The sequence below is a fragment of the Oncorhynchus gorbuscha genome, linkage group LG01 (assembly GCF_021184085.1).
Source record: "Oncorhynchus gorbuscha isolate QuinsamMale2020 ecotype Even-year linkage group LG01, OgorEven_v1.0, whole genome shotgun sequence".
Lineage (NCBI taxonomy): Eukaryota > Metazoa > Chordata > Actinopteri > Salmoniformes > Salmonidae > Oncorhynchus > Oncorhynchus gorbuscha.
Window position 1 is genome coordinate 14,091,260 of NC_060173.1, and position 19,708 is coordinate 14,110,967.

The following is a 19,708-nucleotide window of genomic DNA, read 5'->3' on the forward strand; positions in this document are numbered from 1 at the left end:
TCAGTAAGTAGAGCTCAGGTCCCCATCGCATCAGTAAGCAGAGCTCAGGTCCCCATCGCATCAGTAAGCAGAGCTCAGGTCCCCATCGGTTAGCTGAGCTCAGGTCCCCATCGGTTAGCTGAGCTCAGGTCCCCATCGGTTAGCTGAGCTCAGGTCCCCATCAGTAAGCAGAGCTCAGGTCCCCATCGGTTAGCTGAGCTCAGGTCCCCATCGCATCAGGTAGCTGAGCTCAGGTCCCCATCGCATCGGTAAGCAGAGCTCAGGTCCCCATCGCATCGGTAAGCAGAGCTCAGGTCCCCATCGCATCGGTAAGCAGAGCTCAGGTCCCCATCGCATCGGTAAGAGCTCAGGTCCCCATCGCATCGGTAAGCAGAGCTCAGGTCCCCATCGGTAAGCAGAGCTCAGGTCCCCATCGCATCGGTAAGCAGAGCTCAGGTCCCCATCGGTAAGCTGAGCTCAGGTCCCCATCGCATCGGTAAGCAGAGCTCAGGTCCCCATCGGTAAGTAGAGCTCAGGTCCCCATCGCATCGGTAAGCAGAGCTCAGGTCCCCATCGCATCGGTAAGCAGAGCTCAGGTCCCCATCGCATCGGTAAGCAGAGCTCAGGTCCCCATCGCATCGGTAAGCAGAGCTCAGGTCCCCATCGCATCGGTAAGCAGAGCTCAGGTCCCCATCGGTAAGCTGAGCTCAGGTCCCCATCGCATCGGTAAGCAGAGCTCAGGTCCCCATCAGTAAGCAGAGCTCAGGTCCCCATCGGTAAGCTGAGCTCAGGTCCCCATCGCATCGGTAAGCAGAGCTCAGGTCCCCATCGCATCGGTAAGCTGAGCTCAGGTCCCCATCGCATCAGTAAGCAGAGCTCAGGTCCCCATCGCATCAGTAAGCTGAGCTCAGATCCCCATCGCATCAGTAAACTGAGCTCATAGATGGCCTATACAGAGTGTGGAATTATCAGCACCCCATACAGGTCTAAATTAGACAATGATTAAAAGGCAAAGATGGAAATCAACAGACTGTGCAGCCTTCCAGATGTGTGGTTTGACTCACACCCCTGCCTGCTCTACAGTTATAGTGTACTTCATGGCTAGTTGTAACCACTGCTATCCACTAGGGAGCAGTGTACCTCTTCTTTTGATCCCCTGCTCAGTATATATTGAAATGTGACTTAGTTACTGTGAATAACAGACCAGGAGCCAGGCCTCAAGTCATGAATAGATATTAACTGCCTGAGAAGACCGTGAATGCTTTTTTATTGGGAGTTTAGCTTTGAACGTTACTAAAACGGTAACCTTGGCCACACACTGAAATTAGATCTTCTTTGGTTCATTTGAATCCTACTTCAACCCCTCACAGTTCCACAATCTGATTTTGTTCTACCCCATAACTCTTTAGGTATGCAAATGAAGCATGCCATTATCTACTACTTTACATACTAAAACATACTAATGTAAGGAAAATTATTTGTCTTTATTTTTCTTCTTCTCCTATAAAGGTGGTCTGGAGCCATTGAAGAGGCTGCAGAAGTTATTGTTGGACCACAACCAGCTGATCAGTACTAGAGGACTGAGAGAGGTGTACACGCTGCTACACCTGGACTTGTCTCACAACCATCTGTCCAGTGTAGAGGGCCTGGACAACTGTGCTCTGCTCAACACCCTGGACCTGACAGGAAACAATCTGACTGAGGTAAAATACATAGTCAGTATACCATGTAGGCCTAACTACCAGGAAAGTAATATATTAAACTAATTAAAGTGCTACTGACATTAATCCTGCATGATGGATTATAAGGAAAAATATCAGCAGTACCTGTTAGCAGCACCAAATCAAATCAAATCAAATCAAATCAAATTTATTTATATAGCCCTTCGTACATCAGCTGATATCTCAAAGTGCTGTACAGAAACCCAGCCTAAAACCCCAAACAGCAAACAATGCAGGTGTAAAAGCACGGTGGCTAGGAAAAACTCCCTAGAAAGGCCAAAACCTAGGAAGAAACCTAGAGAGGAACCGGGCTATGTGGGGTGGCCAGTCCTCTTCTGGCTGTGCCGGGTAGAGATTATAACAGAACATGACCAAGATGTTCAAATGTTCATAAATGACCAGCATGGTCAAATAATAATAAGGCAGAACAGTTGAAACTGGAGCAGCAGCACAGTCAGGTGGACTGGGGACAGCAAGGAGCCATCATGTCAGGTAGTCCTGGGGCACGGTCCTAGGGCTCAGGTCCTCCGAGAGAGAGAAAGAAAGAAAGAGAGAATTAGAGAGAGCAAATGTGGGGTGGCCAGTCCTCTTCTGGCTGTGCCGGGTGGAGATTATAACAGAACGTGGCCAAGATGTTCAAATGTTCATAAATGACCAGCATGGTTGAATAATAGTAAGGCAGAACAGTTGAAACTGGAGCAGGAGCATGGCCAGGTGGACTGGGGACAGCAAGGAGTCCTCATGTCAGGTAGTCCTGAGACATGGTCCTAGGGCCCAGGCCAGTTGAAACTGGAGCAGCAGCATGGCCAGGTGGACTGGGGACAGCAAGGAGTCATCATGTCAGGTAGTCCTGGGGCATGGTCCTAGGGCTCAGGTCCTCCGAGAGAGAGAAAGAAAGAGAGAAGGAGAGAATTAGAGAACGCACACTTAGATTCACACAGGACACCTGAATAGGACAGGAGAAGTACTCCAGATAAACAAACTGACCCCAGCCCCCCGACACATAAACTACTGCAGCATAAATACTGGAGGCTGAGACAGGAGGGGTCAGGAGACACTGTGGCCCCATCCGAGGACACCCCCGGACAGGGCCAAACAGGAAGGATATAACCCCACCCACTTTGCCAAAGCACAGCCCCCACACCACTAGAGGGAAATCTTACCAATAGTATCTGTTAGCAGCACCAGTAGTATCCAACACCAGCACCAATAGTATCTATCAGCAGCACCAGTAGTACCTGAGGCAGCACCAGTAGTATCCAAAAGCAGCACCAATAGTATCTATCAGCAGCACCAATAGTATCTATCAGCAGCAACAGTAGTATCCAACAGCAGCACCAATAGTATCTATCAGCAGCACCTATAGTATCCAACACCAGCACCAGTAGTATCTATCAGCAGCACCAGTAGTATCCAACAGCAGCACCAGTAGTATCCAACAGCAGCACCAGTAGTATCTATCAGCAGCACCAATAGTATATATCAGCAGCACCAGTAGTATCCAACAGCAGCACCAGTAGTATCTATCAGCAGCACCAATAGTATCTATCAGCAGCACCAGTAGTATCCAACAGCAGCACCAGTAGTATCCAACAGCAGCACCAGTAGTATCTATCAGCAGCACCAATAGTATCTATCAGCAGCACCAGTAGTATCCAACAGCAGCACCAGTAGTATCCAACAGCAGCACCAGTAGTATCTATCAGCAGCACCAGTAGTATCCAACAGCAGCACCAGTAGTATCTATCAGCAGCACCAATAGTATATATCAGCAGCACAAGTAGTGCCTGTCAGCAGCACCAGTAGTATCCAACAGCAGCACCAGTAGTATCTATCACCAGCACCAGTAGTATCTATCAGCAGCACCAGTAGTATCCAACAGCAGCACCAGTAGTATCTATCAGCAGCACCAATAGTATATATCAGCAGCACAAGTAGTGCCTGTCAGCAGCACCAATGGTATATGTTAGCAGCACCAATAGTACCTGTCAGCAGCACCAGTATTACCTGTCAGCAGCAACAATAGTATCTGTCAGCAGCACCAGTATTACCTGTCAGCAGCAACAATAGTATCTATCAGTAGCACCAGTAGTGCCTGTCAGCAGCACCAGTAGTATCTATCAGTAGCACCAGTAGTTCCTGTCAGCAGCACCAATAGTATCTATCAGCAGCACCAGTAGTACCTGTCAGCAGCACCAATAGTATCTAATAGCAGCACCAGTAGTTCCTGTCAGCAGCACCAATAGTATCTATCAGCAGCACCAGTAGTATCTATCAGCAGCACCAATAGTATCTAATAGCAGCACCAGTAGTTCCTGTCAGCAGCACCAATAGTATCTATCAGCAGCACCAGTAGTTCCTGTCAGCAGCACCAATAGTATCTAATAGCAGCACCAGTAGTTCCTGTCAGCAGCACCAATAGTATCTATCAGCAGCACCAGTAGTACCTGTCAGCAGCACCAATAGTATCTAATAGCAGCGCCAGTAGTGCCTGACAGAAGCACCAATAGTATCTAATAGCAGCACCAGTAGAGCCTGACAGCAGCACCAGTAGTGCATGTCAGCAGCACCAGTAGTACCTGTCAGCAGCACCAATGTTATCTATCAGCAGCACCAATAGTACCTGTCAGCAGCACCAATAGTGTCTGTCATCAGCACCAGTAGTGCGTGTCAGCTGCACCAATAGTATCTATCAGCAGCAACATTAGAGCCTGACAGCAGCACCAATAGTACCTGTCAACAGCACCAGCAGTAGCAGCACCTGTCAGTAGCACCAGCAGTGCCTGTCAGCAGCGCCAGTTGTGCCTGTCAGCAGCACCAGTTGTGCCTGTCAGCAGCACCAGTTGTGCCTGTCAGCAGCACCAGTTGTGCCTGTCAGCAGCACCAGTAGTGCCTGTCAGCAGCACCGGTAGTGCCTGTCAGCATCACCGGTAGTGCCTGTCAGCAGCACCAGTAGTACCTCTTGGCAGCACCAGTATTACCTCTTAGCAGTACCAATAGTACCTATCAGTAGCACCAGTAGTGCCTGTCAGCAACACCAGTAGTGCCTGTCAGCAGCACCAGTAGTGCCTGTCAGCAGCACCAATAGGACCTATCTGCAGCATCAGTAGTACCTGTCAGCAGCATAAAATCTGATTTGATCTTCATCTAAGTCACAACAATAGACAAACACGGTCTGCTTAAACTAATAACACACAAACAAGTATACGTTTTCATGTCTTTATTGAACACACCATGTAAACATTCACAGTTTTGGTGGAAAAAGTATGTGAACCCTTGGATTTAATAACTGGTTGACCCTCCTTTGGCAGCAATAACCTCAACCAAATGTTTTCTGTAGTTGCGGATCATACCTGCACAACGGTTAGGAGGAATTTTGGACCATTCATATGTACAAAACTGTTTCAGTTCAGCAATATTCTTACGATGTCTGGTGTGAACCCGCTCTCGAGGTCATGCCACAGCATTTTAAATGGGGTTGAGGTCAGGACTCTGACTGGGCCACTCCAGAAGGTCAGGACTCTGACTGGGCCACTCCAGAAGGTCAGGACTCTGACTGGGCCACTCCAGAAGGTCAGGATTCTGACTGGGCCACTCCAGAAGGTCAGGACTCTGACTGGGCCACTCCAGAAGGTCAGGACTCTGACTGGGCCACTCCAGAAGGTCAGGACTCTGACTGGGCCACTCCAGAAGGTCAGGACTCTGACTGGGCCACTCCAGAAGGTCAGGACTCTGACTGGGCCACTCCAGAAGGTGTATTTTCTTCTGTTGAGGCCATTCTGTTGTTGATTTATCTCTGTGTTTTGGGTCGTTGTCCTGTTGCATCACCCAACTTCTGTTGAGCTTCAATTGGCGGACAGATGGCCTTACATTCTCCTGCAAATTGTCTTGATAAACTTGGGAATTATTTTTCCGTTGATGATAGCAAGCTGTCCAGGCCCTTAGGCAGCAAAGCAACCCCAAACCACGATGCTCCCTCCACCATACTTTACAGTTGTGATGATGTTTTGATGTTGGTGTGCTGTGCCATTTTTTTCTCTACAAATAGTGTTGTGTGTTGCTTCCAAACAACTCAACTTTAGTTTAATCTGTCCACAGAATATTTTGCCAGATGAGCTGTAGAACATCCAGGTGCTCTTTTGTGAACCTCAGACGTGCGCCAATGTTTTTTTTGGACAGCAGTGGCTTCTTCCGTGGTGTCCTCCCATGAACACCATTCTTGTTTAGTGTTTTACGTACTGTAGACTCGTCAACAGAGATGTTACCATGTTCCAGAGATTTCTGTGAATCTTCAGCTGACACGCTAGTATTCTTCTTAACCTCATTGAGCATTATGCACTGTGCTCTTTCAGTCATCTTTGCAGGACAGCAATTCCTAGGGAAAGTAGCAACAGTGCTGAACTTTCTCCATTTATAGACAATTTGTCTTATCGTGGACAGATGAACATCAAGGCTTTTAGAGATACTTTTGTAACCCTTTCCAGCTTTATGCAAATCAAAAATTCTTAATCTTAGGTCTTCTGAGATCTCTTTTGTTTGAGGCATGGTTCACATCAGGCAATGCTTCTTGTGAATAGCAAACTCAAATTTTGTGAGTGTTTATTATAGGACAGGGCAGCTCTAACCAACATCTCCAATCTCGTCTCATTGATTGGACTCCAGGTTAGCTGACTCCTGACTCCAATGATCTTTTGGAAAAGTCATTAGCCTCGGGGTTCACATACGTTTTCCAACATACACTGTGAACGTTTAAATGATGTATTCAATATGGACATGAAAAATACAATAATTTGTGTGTTATTAGTTCAAGCAGACTGTGTTTGTCTATTGTTGTGACTAAGATGAAGATCAGATCAAATTGTATGACTAATTTATGCAGAAATCCAAGTAGTTCCAAAGGGTTCACATACTTTTTCTTGCCACTGTAGGTAAACTCACTCTATCACTCTCTCTTTCTCTTTTTCTGTCTCTCTTTCTTTCTTTATCTTTCTCTGTCTCTCTGTGTCTCTCTCTCCTTATCTCTCTCACTGTCGGTCTCTCTACCTCCCTCCTGCCCCTTTCTCTTTCCCCCAGCTACCCAGTCTGAGGAACCAGGTCCTCCTGGTGGAGCTCCATCTGGAGGACAACAGCATCTCCTCACTGGAGGGCCTGACAGCCTGCTGGCTCCCCCTGATGCAGCTCCTCTCTGGGGCCCAAAACAGGTAACATCACATGGCATTCCATCTGATGCCATTGTTATGTTTTATGTTGTGTTGTGTAACTATATGTATGCTGCTCTCTTGGCCTGGGCTCACTTTAAAAATAAAAAAAGGGTTATGTAAATCTCAATGTGACTTCTATGGTTAAATAAAGGATTTTTTTAAAAAATCCAGTGTATCCAATGCCAATGATTAGGCCAGTTTAAAATGTACTAGCTACATGTAAGTAATTCAGTGTTTGTGATAACATTTGTAAGATTTAAGAAAACCAATGTAATGTTGCTGAATGATTGGTAAATACACTGTAAAGGGGTTGCCATGAATTTAACAGTATCTTGCAGGCAGCTCGGTGGCGAGTAAATTTCGGTATTTCATATTACAGTGCACCCACTATAATATAAATACAGTATCAAAGCAAGTACTCTGTAATGATACACAGTACAATACTGTCAAATTGACTGTAATATACTGTAAAAAAAAGTAAATGCTATCGTAATCGGAATTAATAAATTGATGAATGATTGAAATTCATTGAGATGAGGGGTTTGTATTTCACAGTATTTTACTGTTATTGGGCTTGGTGAAGTGTTTACACATCTCAGTACATTAATTCATATTTTGTGTTTTATATCATTTGCACATCTAGAGGCCTTAACAAAAGCTTCCATCCAAACTGGCAGCGACTACAGAGCAACACAGACCTGAAGGACATGGCAAAATGCTCAACCATTTAAGTTTTAGGTCTTGATGCCACTCGAATCTGTCCCCTATACATTTTAAATGTCATGGGGCACTATAACCACATAGGAGTTAAATTGGTACAGCATTCTCACTCATGGGTGCAACAAATATAGGCTCTTACAAGACAAGCCTCAAAATATGTTAATGAGACAGAAACAGCAATACCATTCACCCACTAATGGTCAAAAGGTTTTTGGCGCTCCAAAGATACTGTTTTCTGTGGGATGGAATTACAGTACCATTCGAAATACAGCACTTTTCCCAAAAAGCACTATAATATACAGTGTGCTGAAGTAACAAGTTATTTTTTTTACTGTTGATAATACCTAAAAGTACTGTATAAATTACAGTATTCCATTACAGTGTATTACATGTATTTTCTAATTTGTGTTTTGCAGTATAACCCAACTGCCATCACTGTGTCATTTTGTGTCACTGGAGAAGCTGGACATCAGAGACAACTGCCTCTTAGGTAATGGTTTATTATTTTAGAAAATGTAAATTTTGATGTCCCAAAAACTTTTGATCCAAATATTTCAGTTGTCATGTTGTTATGTCATTTACATACTGTAGTTTCATGCTATTCCATTCATATTATTCTGCTATGTGCCTCTCTATGTGAGTGAGAGGGAGCATTTTAAGTGTGGATCTATGGTAATACCTATGTCTACGATATGCATAATGTCACACATCTGGGGAATGCGATTTACCTCCATCCAGTAAATGTCAGGGGATCCAGCAGTAGATAAAGATACAGTCTCCATAAAAAGATCAGGTACCAGTGATAGTGATATATAGACAGGGAAAACTATAAGCTCAAGCCTCTCCTGCTCTGCCTCTGTGCGATGTAAAACTATAAGCTCAAGCCTCTGCTGCTCTGCCTCTGTGCGATGTAAAACCATAAGCTCAGGCCTCTGCTGCTCTGCCTCTGTGCGATGTAAAACCATAAGCTCAGGCCTCTGCTGCTCTGCCTCTGTGCGATGTAAAACCATAAGCTCAGGCCTCTGCTGCTCTGCCTCTGTGCGATGTAAAACCATAAGCTCAGGCCTCTGCTGCTCTGCCTCTGTGCGATGTAAAACCATAAGCTCAGGCCTTTGCTGCTCTGCCTCTGTGCGATGTAAAACCATAAGCTCAGGCCTTTGCTGCTCTGCCTCTGTGCGACGTAAAACCATAAGCTCAGGCCTCTGCTGCTCTGCCTCTGTGCGATGTAAAACCATAAGCTCAGGCCTTTGCTGCTCTGCCTGACTGTTGTAGAGCTGCAGAACCTGTGTGAGAGTCTGCAGGGATGTCCACTCCTCCGAGAGGTCCATCTCACTGGGAATCCCCTTCAGCAAGAGTCCATGTGGAGGTAGGGCAAGCCCAATGAGAAACACAAAATATGTGAATATGTATGAGCGACAAGCCCTGGGTTGCATGCACCCGTGGGAGAAAGCAATGTTGTCATACACACATCACCTTATATGGTAACACTGTACTTGGACGCTGCATCATAACAGGTACATAACAGTGGAGGCTGTTGAGGGGAGAACTGCTCATAACAACGGCCGTAACGGAGCAAATGGAATGGCATCAAACATCTGGAAACCATGTGTTTGATGTATTTGATACCATTCCACTAATTCCGCTCCAGTCATTACCACGAGCCGTTCTCCCCAATTAACGCTCCACCAACCTCCTGTGGTACATACAATACATTCCCAGTCATCAGCATTGCAACGATTAGTTGTAAAATGTAATTAAAATGGTTTTAAAATGTCTGTGTAGAGAGACAGACAGACACAATTAACTTCTCTAGCTTTGTTCTGGAATATCCCTGCTGGGGCGGATGTGAGAAGTTAGGTTACATACCAACGGGAATACCAAGTCACTGCCATTTCATATAATCCCTCCTGTCGCAGAACGTGAGCCCAGTCTGGAGGAGGATGTTGGCTGTGGTGACTAAGGTAGAATAAACATTCCACAAGTGCTTCCTGTCCACATCCCAGGATTAGCCTAGCAATCTGGGAATGCTATAGGATTAGCCAACGTGCCAGCGATATCCGCACCGCGCACCGCGCAACCTCTGTAGCACTGAGTGTCAGTAGTTCCCAAAATATTTATTCAACAGAAAAATTATTAAGTTTTCTATTAAGTTTTCAATATCAATTTGCTCATTCACTTACAGCGCCAAAACATTTTCCTCGCGTACATTTAAGTGGGGGGTCCAAATGAGTTGATATGAAAAATGTGTGCTAGCTAGAGCACTTAACTTCAATTACCGGTAGTCTAGCTAGATTTCATCGTTTCGGCATTACACGTGGTCATTAGTGGTCTTAACAGTTTATGACCGACAAACCATGCATAACTTTTATGAAGTGTGAAATTACAAATATATATGTTTAACATTTTAAGGTCCGTCTAGTCATAGCATTAGCCTAAAAGATGATGCCTGGATCTTTCAAGAACTGTTACGACAGGATTTAATAATACCAGTAGCCTACTACCCTTTCCTCGACCAAGTCATGTAAAAAACGTGCCACTGAGCACTTAAAAGAACCATGATTAACACACTTATTTTTCACTACCTTTACTGTATATCTGAATAGTTATTCTAATCAACCAGTAGTAGCACTGTACACCACATTATGCATTCTATCTACATACATTTTTGCAGTCAGCACCCACCCAGACATATGGGTTTCTATTACCTGGGGTGCCCCACCGTTAGCCGCAATGGAGAATACATATTCCCAATGAACTTTACCTAACCTCCAATGCCAACAGTGGAATTAGCCCCCTGTATTTCCCCACTCTCCCCCTGGCCCTTTCATCCCAGTCCAGCGATAACACCGACTCAACTAAAGCACCAAATGGAGATTGCTAAGAAATACACTTCCAGCAGCCCTGAGCCAGGAGAAGATAGCACTGCCTGATTAATCAGACCTCTTTTAAAAGCCTGTGTTTTCAAGGAAGTCTTCACTAAATGAAATATATAGAGCCAGGTTGGTTTGGGTTCGAAACGGAGAGAGACAAAGACTGATAGGATGGAGGGAAGGACGCAGCTGGAGAGCCTAGCTAGGACCAGGATGGAACATTGTATTGTTAGAGAGAGAAGGAGCTGCATGTCCACGGCTCTGGGCTCCGCTTAATAAATACATTTATTCAAATGAGCCAAGAAGGTCAAATTGTTCAGCATTCTGACATATTTTAAGTTCTTTCATTTGAACCTTGTACGTTAAACACAAATAACCAATGGCACGTAATTGCAAAGCATGTTTTTTTTTCCACCCAAAAACATTTAACCATGAAAGGCATTGTGTGTGCCCACCTCACGTCAATGAGCTCATGTGAGGATCAAGGCTTTATTATGGTTTATGCTTCGTTACAAGAGGGTCCGGTCGGCCAGACGACAAGCCTGTAGGGCTGGAATCTAATCCTTGTTTGTGTGTGTGTGTGTGTGTGTGTGTGTGTGTGTGTGTGTGTGTGTGTGTGTGTGTGTGTGTGTGTGTGTGTGTGTGTGTGTGTGTGTGTGTGTGTGTGTGTGTGTGTGTGTGTGTGTGTGTGTGTGTGTGAGATGAGAGAGATGAGCGTGTGAGAGAGAGAGTGAGAGAAAGAGAAAGAGAGGCGTGAGGTGGGGCTCATCAAAACCCCATTACTCTGACAGTGGACTGCACAACCTGTGACCTAGAGTCATGTTTGTGGCACAGTACAGGGAGTTCAGCTGGTTCTTGCCCCACCATCATTCTTAAGGATATTTTAAGCCAGATTTACGCCTGATGTTGATAAACTAAACTAAAGGCTCTCATCCTTTTGTCAAATTTTGTATTGGATTTAGGCTCATATTGACAGCAACAGCGCCTGTGGTAAAATGACCAGAAGCAAATACTAACCAAACATTTATTGTGAACATAAATTGCTTTACGTTAGTAGTAGTTGTTGTTTATAAGTACACTTTCATATTTAAACATTTCATAAAGATTAATAATTACAGATTAGTTACAGACAAAGATTTGTCATATCACAGAAAACATTCATACTGTATAAATTTACTCTATTTGTAAATTGTCACGGCTCAGTAATACTGTACGCGTTTCCTAATGTGTTTCTTTCTACATTTTCACATTGGCATCGATCGGCCACATTTGGCCATGCAGTTTGCGTTGGAGACCATTTTCTCTGCTGGCAAAGTTTTTGGGATTCCTCAGCTTGCACATCCTTAGCCTCAGGCCGGTGTTACCTCTCTCTCCCATAGACACACAGCTCAGCAGCCATCCCCCTCACAGCACAGCCAGGCCACCATCAGCTGCTTCAGCTTAAGGGTTACGTCCCAAATGGCACCCTATTCCCTATGTAGTGCACTACTTTTGACCAGTGCACTACATAGGGAATAGGGTGCCATTTGGGATACATTGCATACAACTTAAGTCACTCACTCTTTTAGTGGTTGAGAAAAAAAGGAAAATAACAACAAAAACAACGAAAACCAGAGCCTGAAGCCCAGTCTTTAGTCTCAAAGTCTTTCATCTGCAGCTCAACATGTCATCACATTCTTCTGCTTTGAGAAAATCAAGACTCTAACCAAACTTCTTGTTTCGCATGGAGGAAAATGGCTTTGATTCTGCTGGGCCTGAAATGTCAAACTCGTTTTAGGATTTTATCCCTGTTCGCTCTCTCAAGGTGGTGTATCTACTCTGCCTAAGGACTTATCTGACAAACTATTGGATACAACAAGCTGAGGCTCTCCACTGGCACATCATAGTACACTGTAGACATCTGAGTTGGGGGCAAATCAATTTGAACTGAAAATGGGTTGACCCTTTACATTTTTTATAATCAGTTTGAGATCAAATCCAGGATCATTCACAATTCCTACTTTAACAATGTTGAATATGTAATTTTGTTATGTGGTCATGTATCAATTTAGTGTTTTAGAATATGGAGAGCACTTTACATGACAGGGCCTAAAACGTATGTGTTTATTACATTGGAGTTACATGCTGGTATAGTTACTGTGTTGAGATTTTTAAAATACATTTACTGACTGCAATTGTCACCCTAAATAGTTGTAGACTTTTTTGAGTATTGGCCCTGACTTTCTGAAATGCTACCAGGTAGCATGAACCCTAGTATGGTATTCTATGGCCTCCAGCGATGATCTTTATTATTTAACACACCATGTTATCTTCCACAGGTCCAGTCTGCAGAGGGCCGTGCCGGGTCTACAGGCCATAGACGGGCAGCCTGTCGGCTCCTCTCCAGCGCTCCCTAGTCCTGGTCTAGTGACGGCCCTGCTGCCTCAGAACAGCTTTCTAGCCTTCTGTCAGGCACAGCTCCAGCAGTTCCACACACTGCAGCACAGCCACACGGCACAACTCAGGTTCATGCAGCTTACTACAGACTCTCGCCAGCTTTTCTGCTGGACAGCTCAGCTTACACATATGCTGTAGGATAGCAACGTCATACAGACAAACTCTAACCTGCATATTAGTATTATTAGCATAACTGATACACAGGGTGTCCAAAGCTGAAAGGCAATGAATGTTTAGCTGTTTTTGTAAGTAGTTTGAGGACACTAGTCTTAACTAACACCCCTAAACAGACCAGACCACCAACATATAGACCAGTGGTCAACCCTCAGCTCATCTTTCTGACCTCACCATAATTATGTTTCACAAAAGATGAAACGCAGTGGTGTCTAGTAGTATGGGTGAGACCAAGGAGTCCCATGGCTCGGGGGGGGACCACAGTGCGCTCCTCTCCACCCCTGTCCATGCACCCCCTCTGGGCGTTGGACAATGGGCCTTTCTGGGGGCAGGGCAGGGACCACCGCAGCCAGTTAACCCCTGGCTCAAATCTCGACCCAGGGCCAGACAAGGTCTAGAGAGGTGAAGAGTCTGGCTGTGGCTCAGGCCTGTCTAGTAAAGCTGGTAAAATGATGTAGACATCCTGGGGTTTACCCTGCTGTGTAAAGTTTTACAACACTGCCGAGAGAAATTAAAGGTATTTCATCTGAAATGTCCTTACTTTCTCTATAAGTTTCTATGTGTATGGACAGTGTATCTGTAGAGTTACATTGCCGTCCTCATTTCACATAGTGTAAATGGGGTCGAAGTACCTTTCTGAATGAATCCCAGTTAGTTTCCATTCAAATGTATCATTCCAGTTCCATCATGTGCTTGAACTGCTGTAGCTAGTAGCCCCAGGACAGCGGGTATTTGATTTCCCCTCATATAACTGCCCTCCACAGGTCCCATTTCACTCTGCCAAAACAATATGAACTTCATTGTTTAATAGCATAAATGATTATTTATCCAACCTTAAATGGGGCTTTTAAGATACAAAACAGTGTATATTTTCTCCCTTACCGACTATTCACCGTTTTCCTTTACTGTTATACACCTTCCCCTCGACCCTGTGGTGAACTGGCAGGTACGAGGAGGAGAAATCGAGGTCACTGTCTATATGGTCACGCTTTTTACCCCCCTTCTAGCTGAATAGCAGGGGCATTGTGAAGGCAAGGCTTGTTCAGGATAGTGGGCAGGCCGTGTAGGTTCGTATACTGTGTACCCAGTAGCCATGAGTAGCCCTGAGGGTCTTAGATAGATTGGGGGAAGCGGATCCAAGCGTTGCTAATAGACTCATTAAGTTTCCATTGAGGTGGCTTTGTACCAACTTAATCCCCTCTATGAAAGAGACATTATATGGGATTACAGAACTGACACCCATAGACCCTCTGTGAAGGCAAGCCTGTTGCAGCCCAAAAGTAAGCCATTTTTTCAATGCAGATACTAGGTGATCAAATATGAAAAAGGTGTTGTTGTTTTTGTAGGTGTTCATCAGACATTTGTATCTACGTTAGCCATTGCTTATCTGGTAGGCCTCGTATGAGAGAGGACGGAATGGATGTTACACAACCTAGAACAACATCCAATGTTATGTGATCTTCATATGAACGTGTGCATGTGTTTGTGTGTGCGCAGCGGTGCTCTCCCTCCCCTGGATGCTCTGAGGCTCTCCCTCCAGCTCCATGATGAAGCTGTGCAGCTGGCTGAGGAGCACAGATACGCTCACGAATATGGAGACACCAGCATCACCAACAAACAAGATGACAGTCACAGGAGTGACACCGCCAGGGTTAGCAGGATCCCTGCCGAAAAGTCCGATGTAGAGGGTATGGACAGACATGGTGGTGTCATGAACAGTGAGCAACCTGAAAATAAGTCCTGTGGAAACACAAACACCTGGCCACATGTGGTTCCCCTCATCAGCCCAGCCAATGACAACAGTGAAAAGCAGCCTCAGCCCCCAGCATACAGATCATTCAGCAGTCTAGGGACTGTGTCCACTAGGCCTGAGTTGAAGCCAGCAACGCCAGCTAGCTACACAAGTTCCAGCTCTACCTTCTCAGAGGAAAAAACGTCCCATGCCACTGCCAAACCCAGCAGTTCACCCTTCCCCAAAGCTCACATCAAGCTGGACCTCAAAAAGTAAAGTGTTCCCTCACTCATGAATTCTTTCATAGTTTCTCTACTTTTATTAGTTTCTGCCAATGAGCATTTGTCATCATTAGAGTGTCCTCCAGTTGATCGATGTTGAACATCATATTCACTCTGACACACAGTCATCATTAAGAGGGCTGTATCTTTTGATATAAGCTTGTTTGAGACAGGCTGGATTCCTCTTCTGGAGTCTCTGCAAGCCAGATGTTTGGACAGAAATAAATGTGTGTTCTGCATCCTAAATGGCAACCTATGTACCATAGGGAATAGGGTGCTATTTCAGACGCACCCATGGTCAAAGAGATCCTCAATGATGTGATATCGTTATGTATCTCTTTTTGTGTCTTTTTTCGGAGCAGCATGGCAGCTGTGGTGATCCAGCGCCACTGGAGAGGACACAGAGGACGTCAGAGGATCCAGCTGCGTCCACCTCCAGGAGAGGAGCAAGGAGGAAGAAGAGGAAGAGAGAGGGGAAGAGTAGACACAGGACCCAGCCATACTGGGTCAGAGCAGAGCCGTCTGGAACCAGATTACGCTGCAACTGCCATCCAGGTAAGTCAGGGTCACAGGAAACTTTTAGTGACTTCCTGGAACTCTTTATCATAACTATTAGACTGGCCATGCTGACAGGTGTTTCAAACGGTTCTATGGAAATACATGACTGTCTACTCAGAAATCGTTGTCTTGCTTCGATCAATACCACAAATAGATAGTTTGAGTTGATCAGTTTTTATAGAAATGTAATTTCTCATTGGTCATAGAGGTCCAGTAACATGTTTCTGAGAATATATATTTTTTATTAATAATAAAGACATCATATGTCCAGATCTTATATGATATTGAGGCTTAATTTGGTTATCGTATGATTCAATGGATCAAACATTCTACCTGACACTTCTCTTGAAATGTCCCCTCCCTCCTCCTCTCCTCTCCCTCTCTCTCTCTCTCCTCTCTCCCCTTTTCTCCTCCTCTCCGCTCCCATCCCTCTCTCTCTCTCCCCTTTTCTCCTCCTCTCCCCTCTCTCTCTCTCTCTCTCTCTCTCCTTTTCTCCTCCTCTCCGCTCCCATCCCTCTCTCTCTCTCCCCTTTTTTTCCTCCTCTCCGCTCCCATCCCTCTCTCTCTCTCTCTCTCCCCTTTTCTCCTCCTCTCCCATCCCTCTCTCCCCCTCTCCCCTTTTCCCCCTCCCCTCTTTTTCCTCCTCTCCGCTCCCATCCCTCTATCTCTCTCTCCCCTTTTCTCCTCCCCTCTCTCTCTCTCTCCCCTTTTCTCCTCCTCTCCCATCCCTCTCTCCCCTCTCTCTCTCTCCGCTTTTCTCCTCCTCTCCCCTCTCTCTCTCCCCTTTTCTCCCTCTCTCCAATCCCTCTCTCTCTCTCTCTCCCCCCTTTTCTCCTCCTCTCCCATCCCTCTCTCCCCTTTCTCCCCTTTCTCCCCTTTTCTCCTCCTCTCCCATCCCTCTCTCCCCTCTCTCCCCTTTTCTCCTCCTCTCCCATCCCTCCTCCTCTCTCTCTCTCTCTCTCTCTCTCTCTCTCTCTCTCTCTCTCTCTCTCTCCCTCTGTACTTGATGGGCCCTTGAGGAGTCTTTGGCAGTGGGGGGATAAAATGATTAATCAGATTCCAGAGTTTTGCAGTAGTGGGAGCGGTGAGGATTCCAGATTCCAGCACCGCTCACTTTGTGAAGTCATCCCTTTGGGAATTCTGAGGATTTAGAACCCTCGCTGGCGCTCCATTTGTCTCCTAGCGCCCAAGTCACATAGAGTTCAAACAGCAGATCACTCAGCAATTAAACAGAGGTTAACATGTTTTATCTTCCTAATGGGATAACACACAATATTTAACTTTGTCTGTGATTCATGGCTCTTCCTCTGGTACCTTCGTTCCTCCAGGCGGTTTGGAGAGGCTTCACCCTGAGGAGGAGGCTGGCTGCTGCTCTGGCCCAGGCTCGGGGCTTCAACCCCGGGGATCACGAGGCCTTCGAGGAGGTGAACGTGGATGAATTTGTCTTTGATGAGGTAGGCAGTAGGTACAAACTTTACAGACTGACTCTCTGGGTTGACTGGTCTGAAACTCAACCCCCCTATCAAGTTGACCTTGCCCCCCAGAAAAATGGAGACCGGCACGTTTCCCCTTTCCCCTACTCCTCTCACTCATCTACTCCGCTATTCCCTGGGGATTAGGATTATTAAAGAACACTGCCCATTATACTGAGGCCAGGGGAAACTGGAAGATTCTACATGATAAATGGCATTTTAGCTATTCTTTCATCATCCACAAGTTCACTTGCCCTCTGTCCTCTTCAAATGCCATCCACTTGAGAATGTGTGTGTGTGTGTGTGTGTGTGTGTGTGTGTGTGTGTGTGTGTGTGTGTGTGTGTGTGTGTGTGTGTGTGTGTGTGTGTGTGTGTGTGTGTGTGTGTGTGTGTGTGTGTGTGTGTGTGTGTGTGTGTGTTTGTTTTCGTGTGTGCGTGAAGCACTCATCTCAAATATTTAAACATAACAAAACCTCTATCACATGATGATCTGCTGTTTACTTTAAAGTCACTTCACCACCAAACCCTTGGAGGGAATAGAAAAACCTTGATGTCCAGTGCGGTAGTCTGTTAATGTTGTTGTGTCACGCTAAAGGTGATTCTCATCTCCTTTGGCTTGTAAATAGATGGCACTAGAGAGAGACTGGATGATGACTTCGCTGCTGTCTGACGATTCACCTCCCAAAACCCTCCTTCATCCTCCTCCGTTCCCAGACCAGCTGCTTGGTCCAATGGTAACACACAGCACTGAACCCCCACCCCCAAAAAAGAAAAAAGTCCTCCAGGACCCACCACAGCTCTCACTGATTAATCCTCAAATGTATTACCTTGAAAAACACAATTACTTTTAGGAGGCCTGAAATACCCTATGCATCATCAGCAGATGTCATTTTTCAAACAAGCCAGGGCCCTTTTTCTTTCCTTAGATATCTCTCCCTGGCTCTTTGCTTTGGATGAGTGTTGCAGGCAGGACTCTATATCACCTTAGCTAGCCGCTCTGCTTGGCGCTCGCTGAATGGGGGCAGCTGCCTCCACGCCAGGCAGGCCTTAATGTTTTAACACTAGATAACGTGATCTCCAAAGGGGTGGATAAACTATTTCAACACTTTACCACTTCGACAGAGAGGAGGGAGAGGGTTTTAAAATGTTTTTAAGACTACTTCATTTGTGACTTTGACTTTAGGGTCTTCTGGGAATGGAAACGCTGGATCTTAATGTACACTCTGTAATTCCTATTCTCATTCATTCATTTAGAAAAGGGCAAACTTCTGGAAGGTTGTGTTTTCGGTGTTCGACCCTCACATTTCCTGTTAATTAGGGGAAGCACTGGGCTTGCTCCCATAGTGCCAGGGTCAACAATAGTCTGTTCTTCATGATTAGCTGACGATCACTCCTTTTACCATTACAAAACATTAAGAACACCTGAACACGTTTCTTCTTTGATATAATGCTACAGTACATGATAACAACCTTCTCTCTTCTGACTGTATTTCAGCGTACTCTGAATCTTCCAGATGCCAACCAGCAGATCAGCCCACCTGTTCTTCTGTGGAAGCCCAAGCAGGCCTGGATGGGTGGGGAGAGAGCAGAGCCTGCTGAGCATAGAGTTTCCCTTGACAGCATCAGCAGGTAGGAAACTGATTGAGCCATCATGGCTGACACATTTTAATCTAGGTAGTTCTCACAAAGCCAACATGGATGCCACAAGTGAAGGCTTGCTTCCTTACTAATCACCAATGAAAGTGCCTTCATAAACTATTGTTTCCAAATAGGATCAAGATTGAGTGTGTTTTTTCCTCCAATTTATTTCAGAACTAAATCTCCTGTCTCTGCGTCAGGGCTCAGTGGTCTTTCTGAGAGATCTCCTGCTTCTGTGTCAGGGCTCAGTGGTCTTTCTGAGAGATCAGAGAAGATTCTGGAGGAGTGGTAAGTAGAGTTGCAAAGAGGGGGAATATTTTGGCTACATTTCTGCCAAATTTAGAACAAAATCCCCAACTCTGTCCTGTATGCTGTACCCTAATGGGACGAAAGCTGTTTGTCACTGTCAGTGTGTGAGTGTTGTAGTGAGGATGTTTTAGATTCAGCGTGTGACATGTGTGTCATTGTCTCCCCAGGGGGTTCAGAGACAGCCACACTGCTCTGATGATGCTGAAGAGAGCTCAGAAGATGAAGTCTAAGAAGCAGAGGCAAAGAAAACTATTGGGTCTGCATAAATCAGTTGAAGTTTATTTAAATTTGGAACCTATTTACTATTTAAAGATGTTCAACTGGCTTGAGCAACCATTACTGAACCAAACCCCCCTAAAACCTACCTCGTCTAGGTTCTCCTTTCTCCTCGATTTAAAAGAAATATATTGCCACGTTAGCAGCATTGAGCCTTTCCTCCTTGTGTATGTTAATCAGCTGTAACAGATAGCAGAGGTAATAGAGGTCTGGCCCTGTCATCTCCTATTGGTCCCAGTCAGAGAGCCCTTACAGGAAATTAACCAAACCAACTGGTGGCTTTCCCTTCCCTTAGTTCCAACCAACCAGACGCTCTCCGAGCCATCGTCCCGGAGACGGTT

At 45.5% G+C, this 19,708-nt stretch overlaps 1 protein-coding gene across 1 annotated transcript in view; it reads left to right on the top strand.

The window, feature by feature from the left end:
- The window catches only part of lrriq1 (leucine-rich repeats and IQ motif containing 1), a 55,037-nt gene that overhangs the window by 10,127 nt on the left and 25,202 nt on the right, over window positions 1-19,708 (top strand). Inside the window, exons 12-23 of the mRNA XM_046356115.1 lie at window positions 1,489-1,682; window positions 6,774-6,901; window positions 8,038-8,111; window positions 8,894-8,987; window positions 12,810-12,995; window positions 14,599-15,105; window positions 15,477-15,669; window positions 17,001-17,126; window positions 17,771-17,878; window positions 18,640-18,773; window positions 18,957-19,070; window positions 19,259-19,347. Of these exons, the coding sequence (XP_046212071.1) occupies window positions 1,489-1,682; window positions 6,774-6,901; window positions 8,038-8,111; window positions 8,894-8,987; window positions 12,810-12,995; window positions 14,599-15,105; window positions 15,477-15,669; window positions 17,001-17,126; window positions 17,771-17,878; window positions 18,640-18,773; window positions 18,957-19,070; window positions 19,259-19,347 (1,947 nt within the window). The remainder of the gene's footprint in view (window positions 1-1,488; window positions 1,683-6,773; window positions 6,902-8,037; window positions 8,112-8,893; window positions 8,988-12,809; window positions 12,996-14,598; window positions 15,106-15,476; window positions 15,670-17,000; window positions 17,127-17,770; window positions 17,879-18,639; window positions 18,774-18,956; window positions 19,071-19,258; window positions 19,348-19,708) is intronic.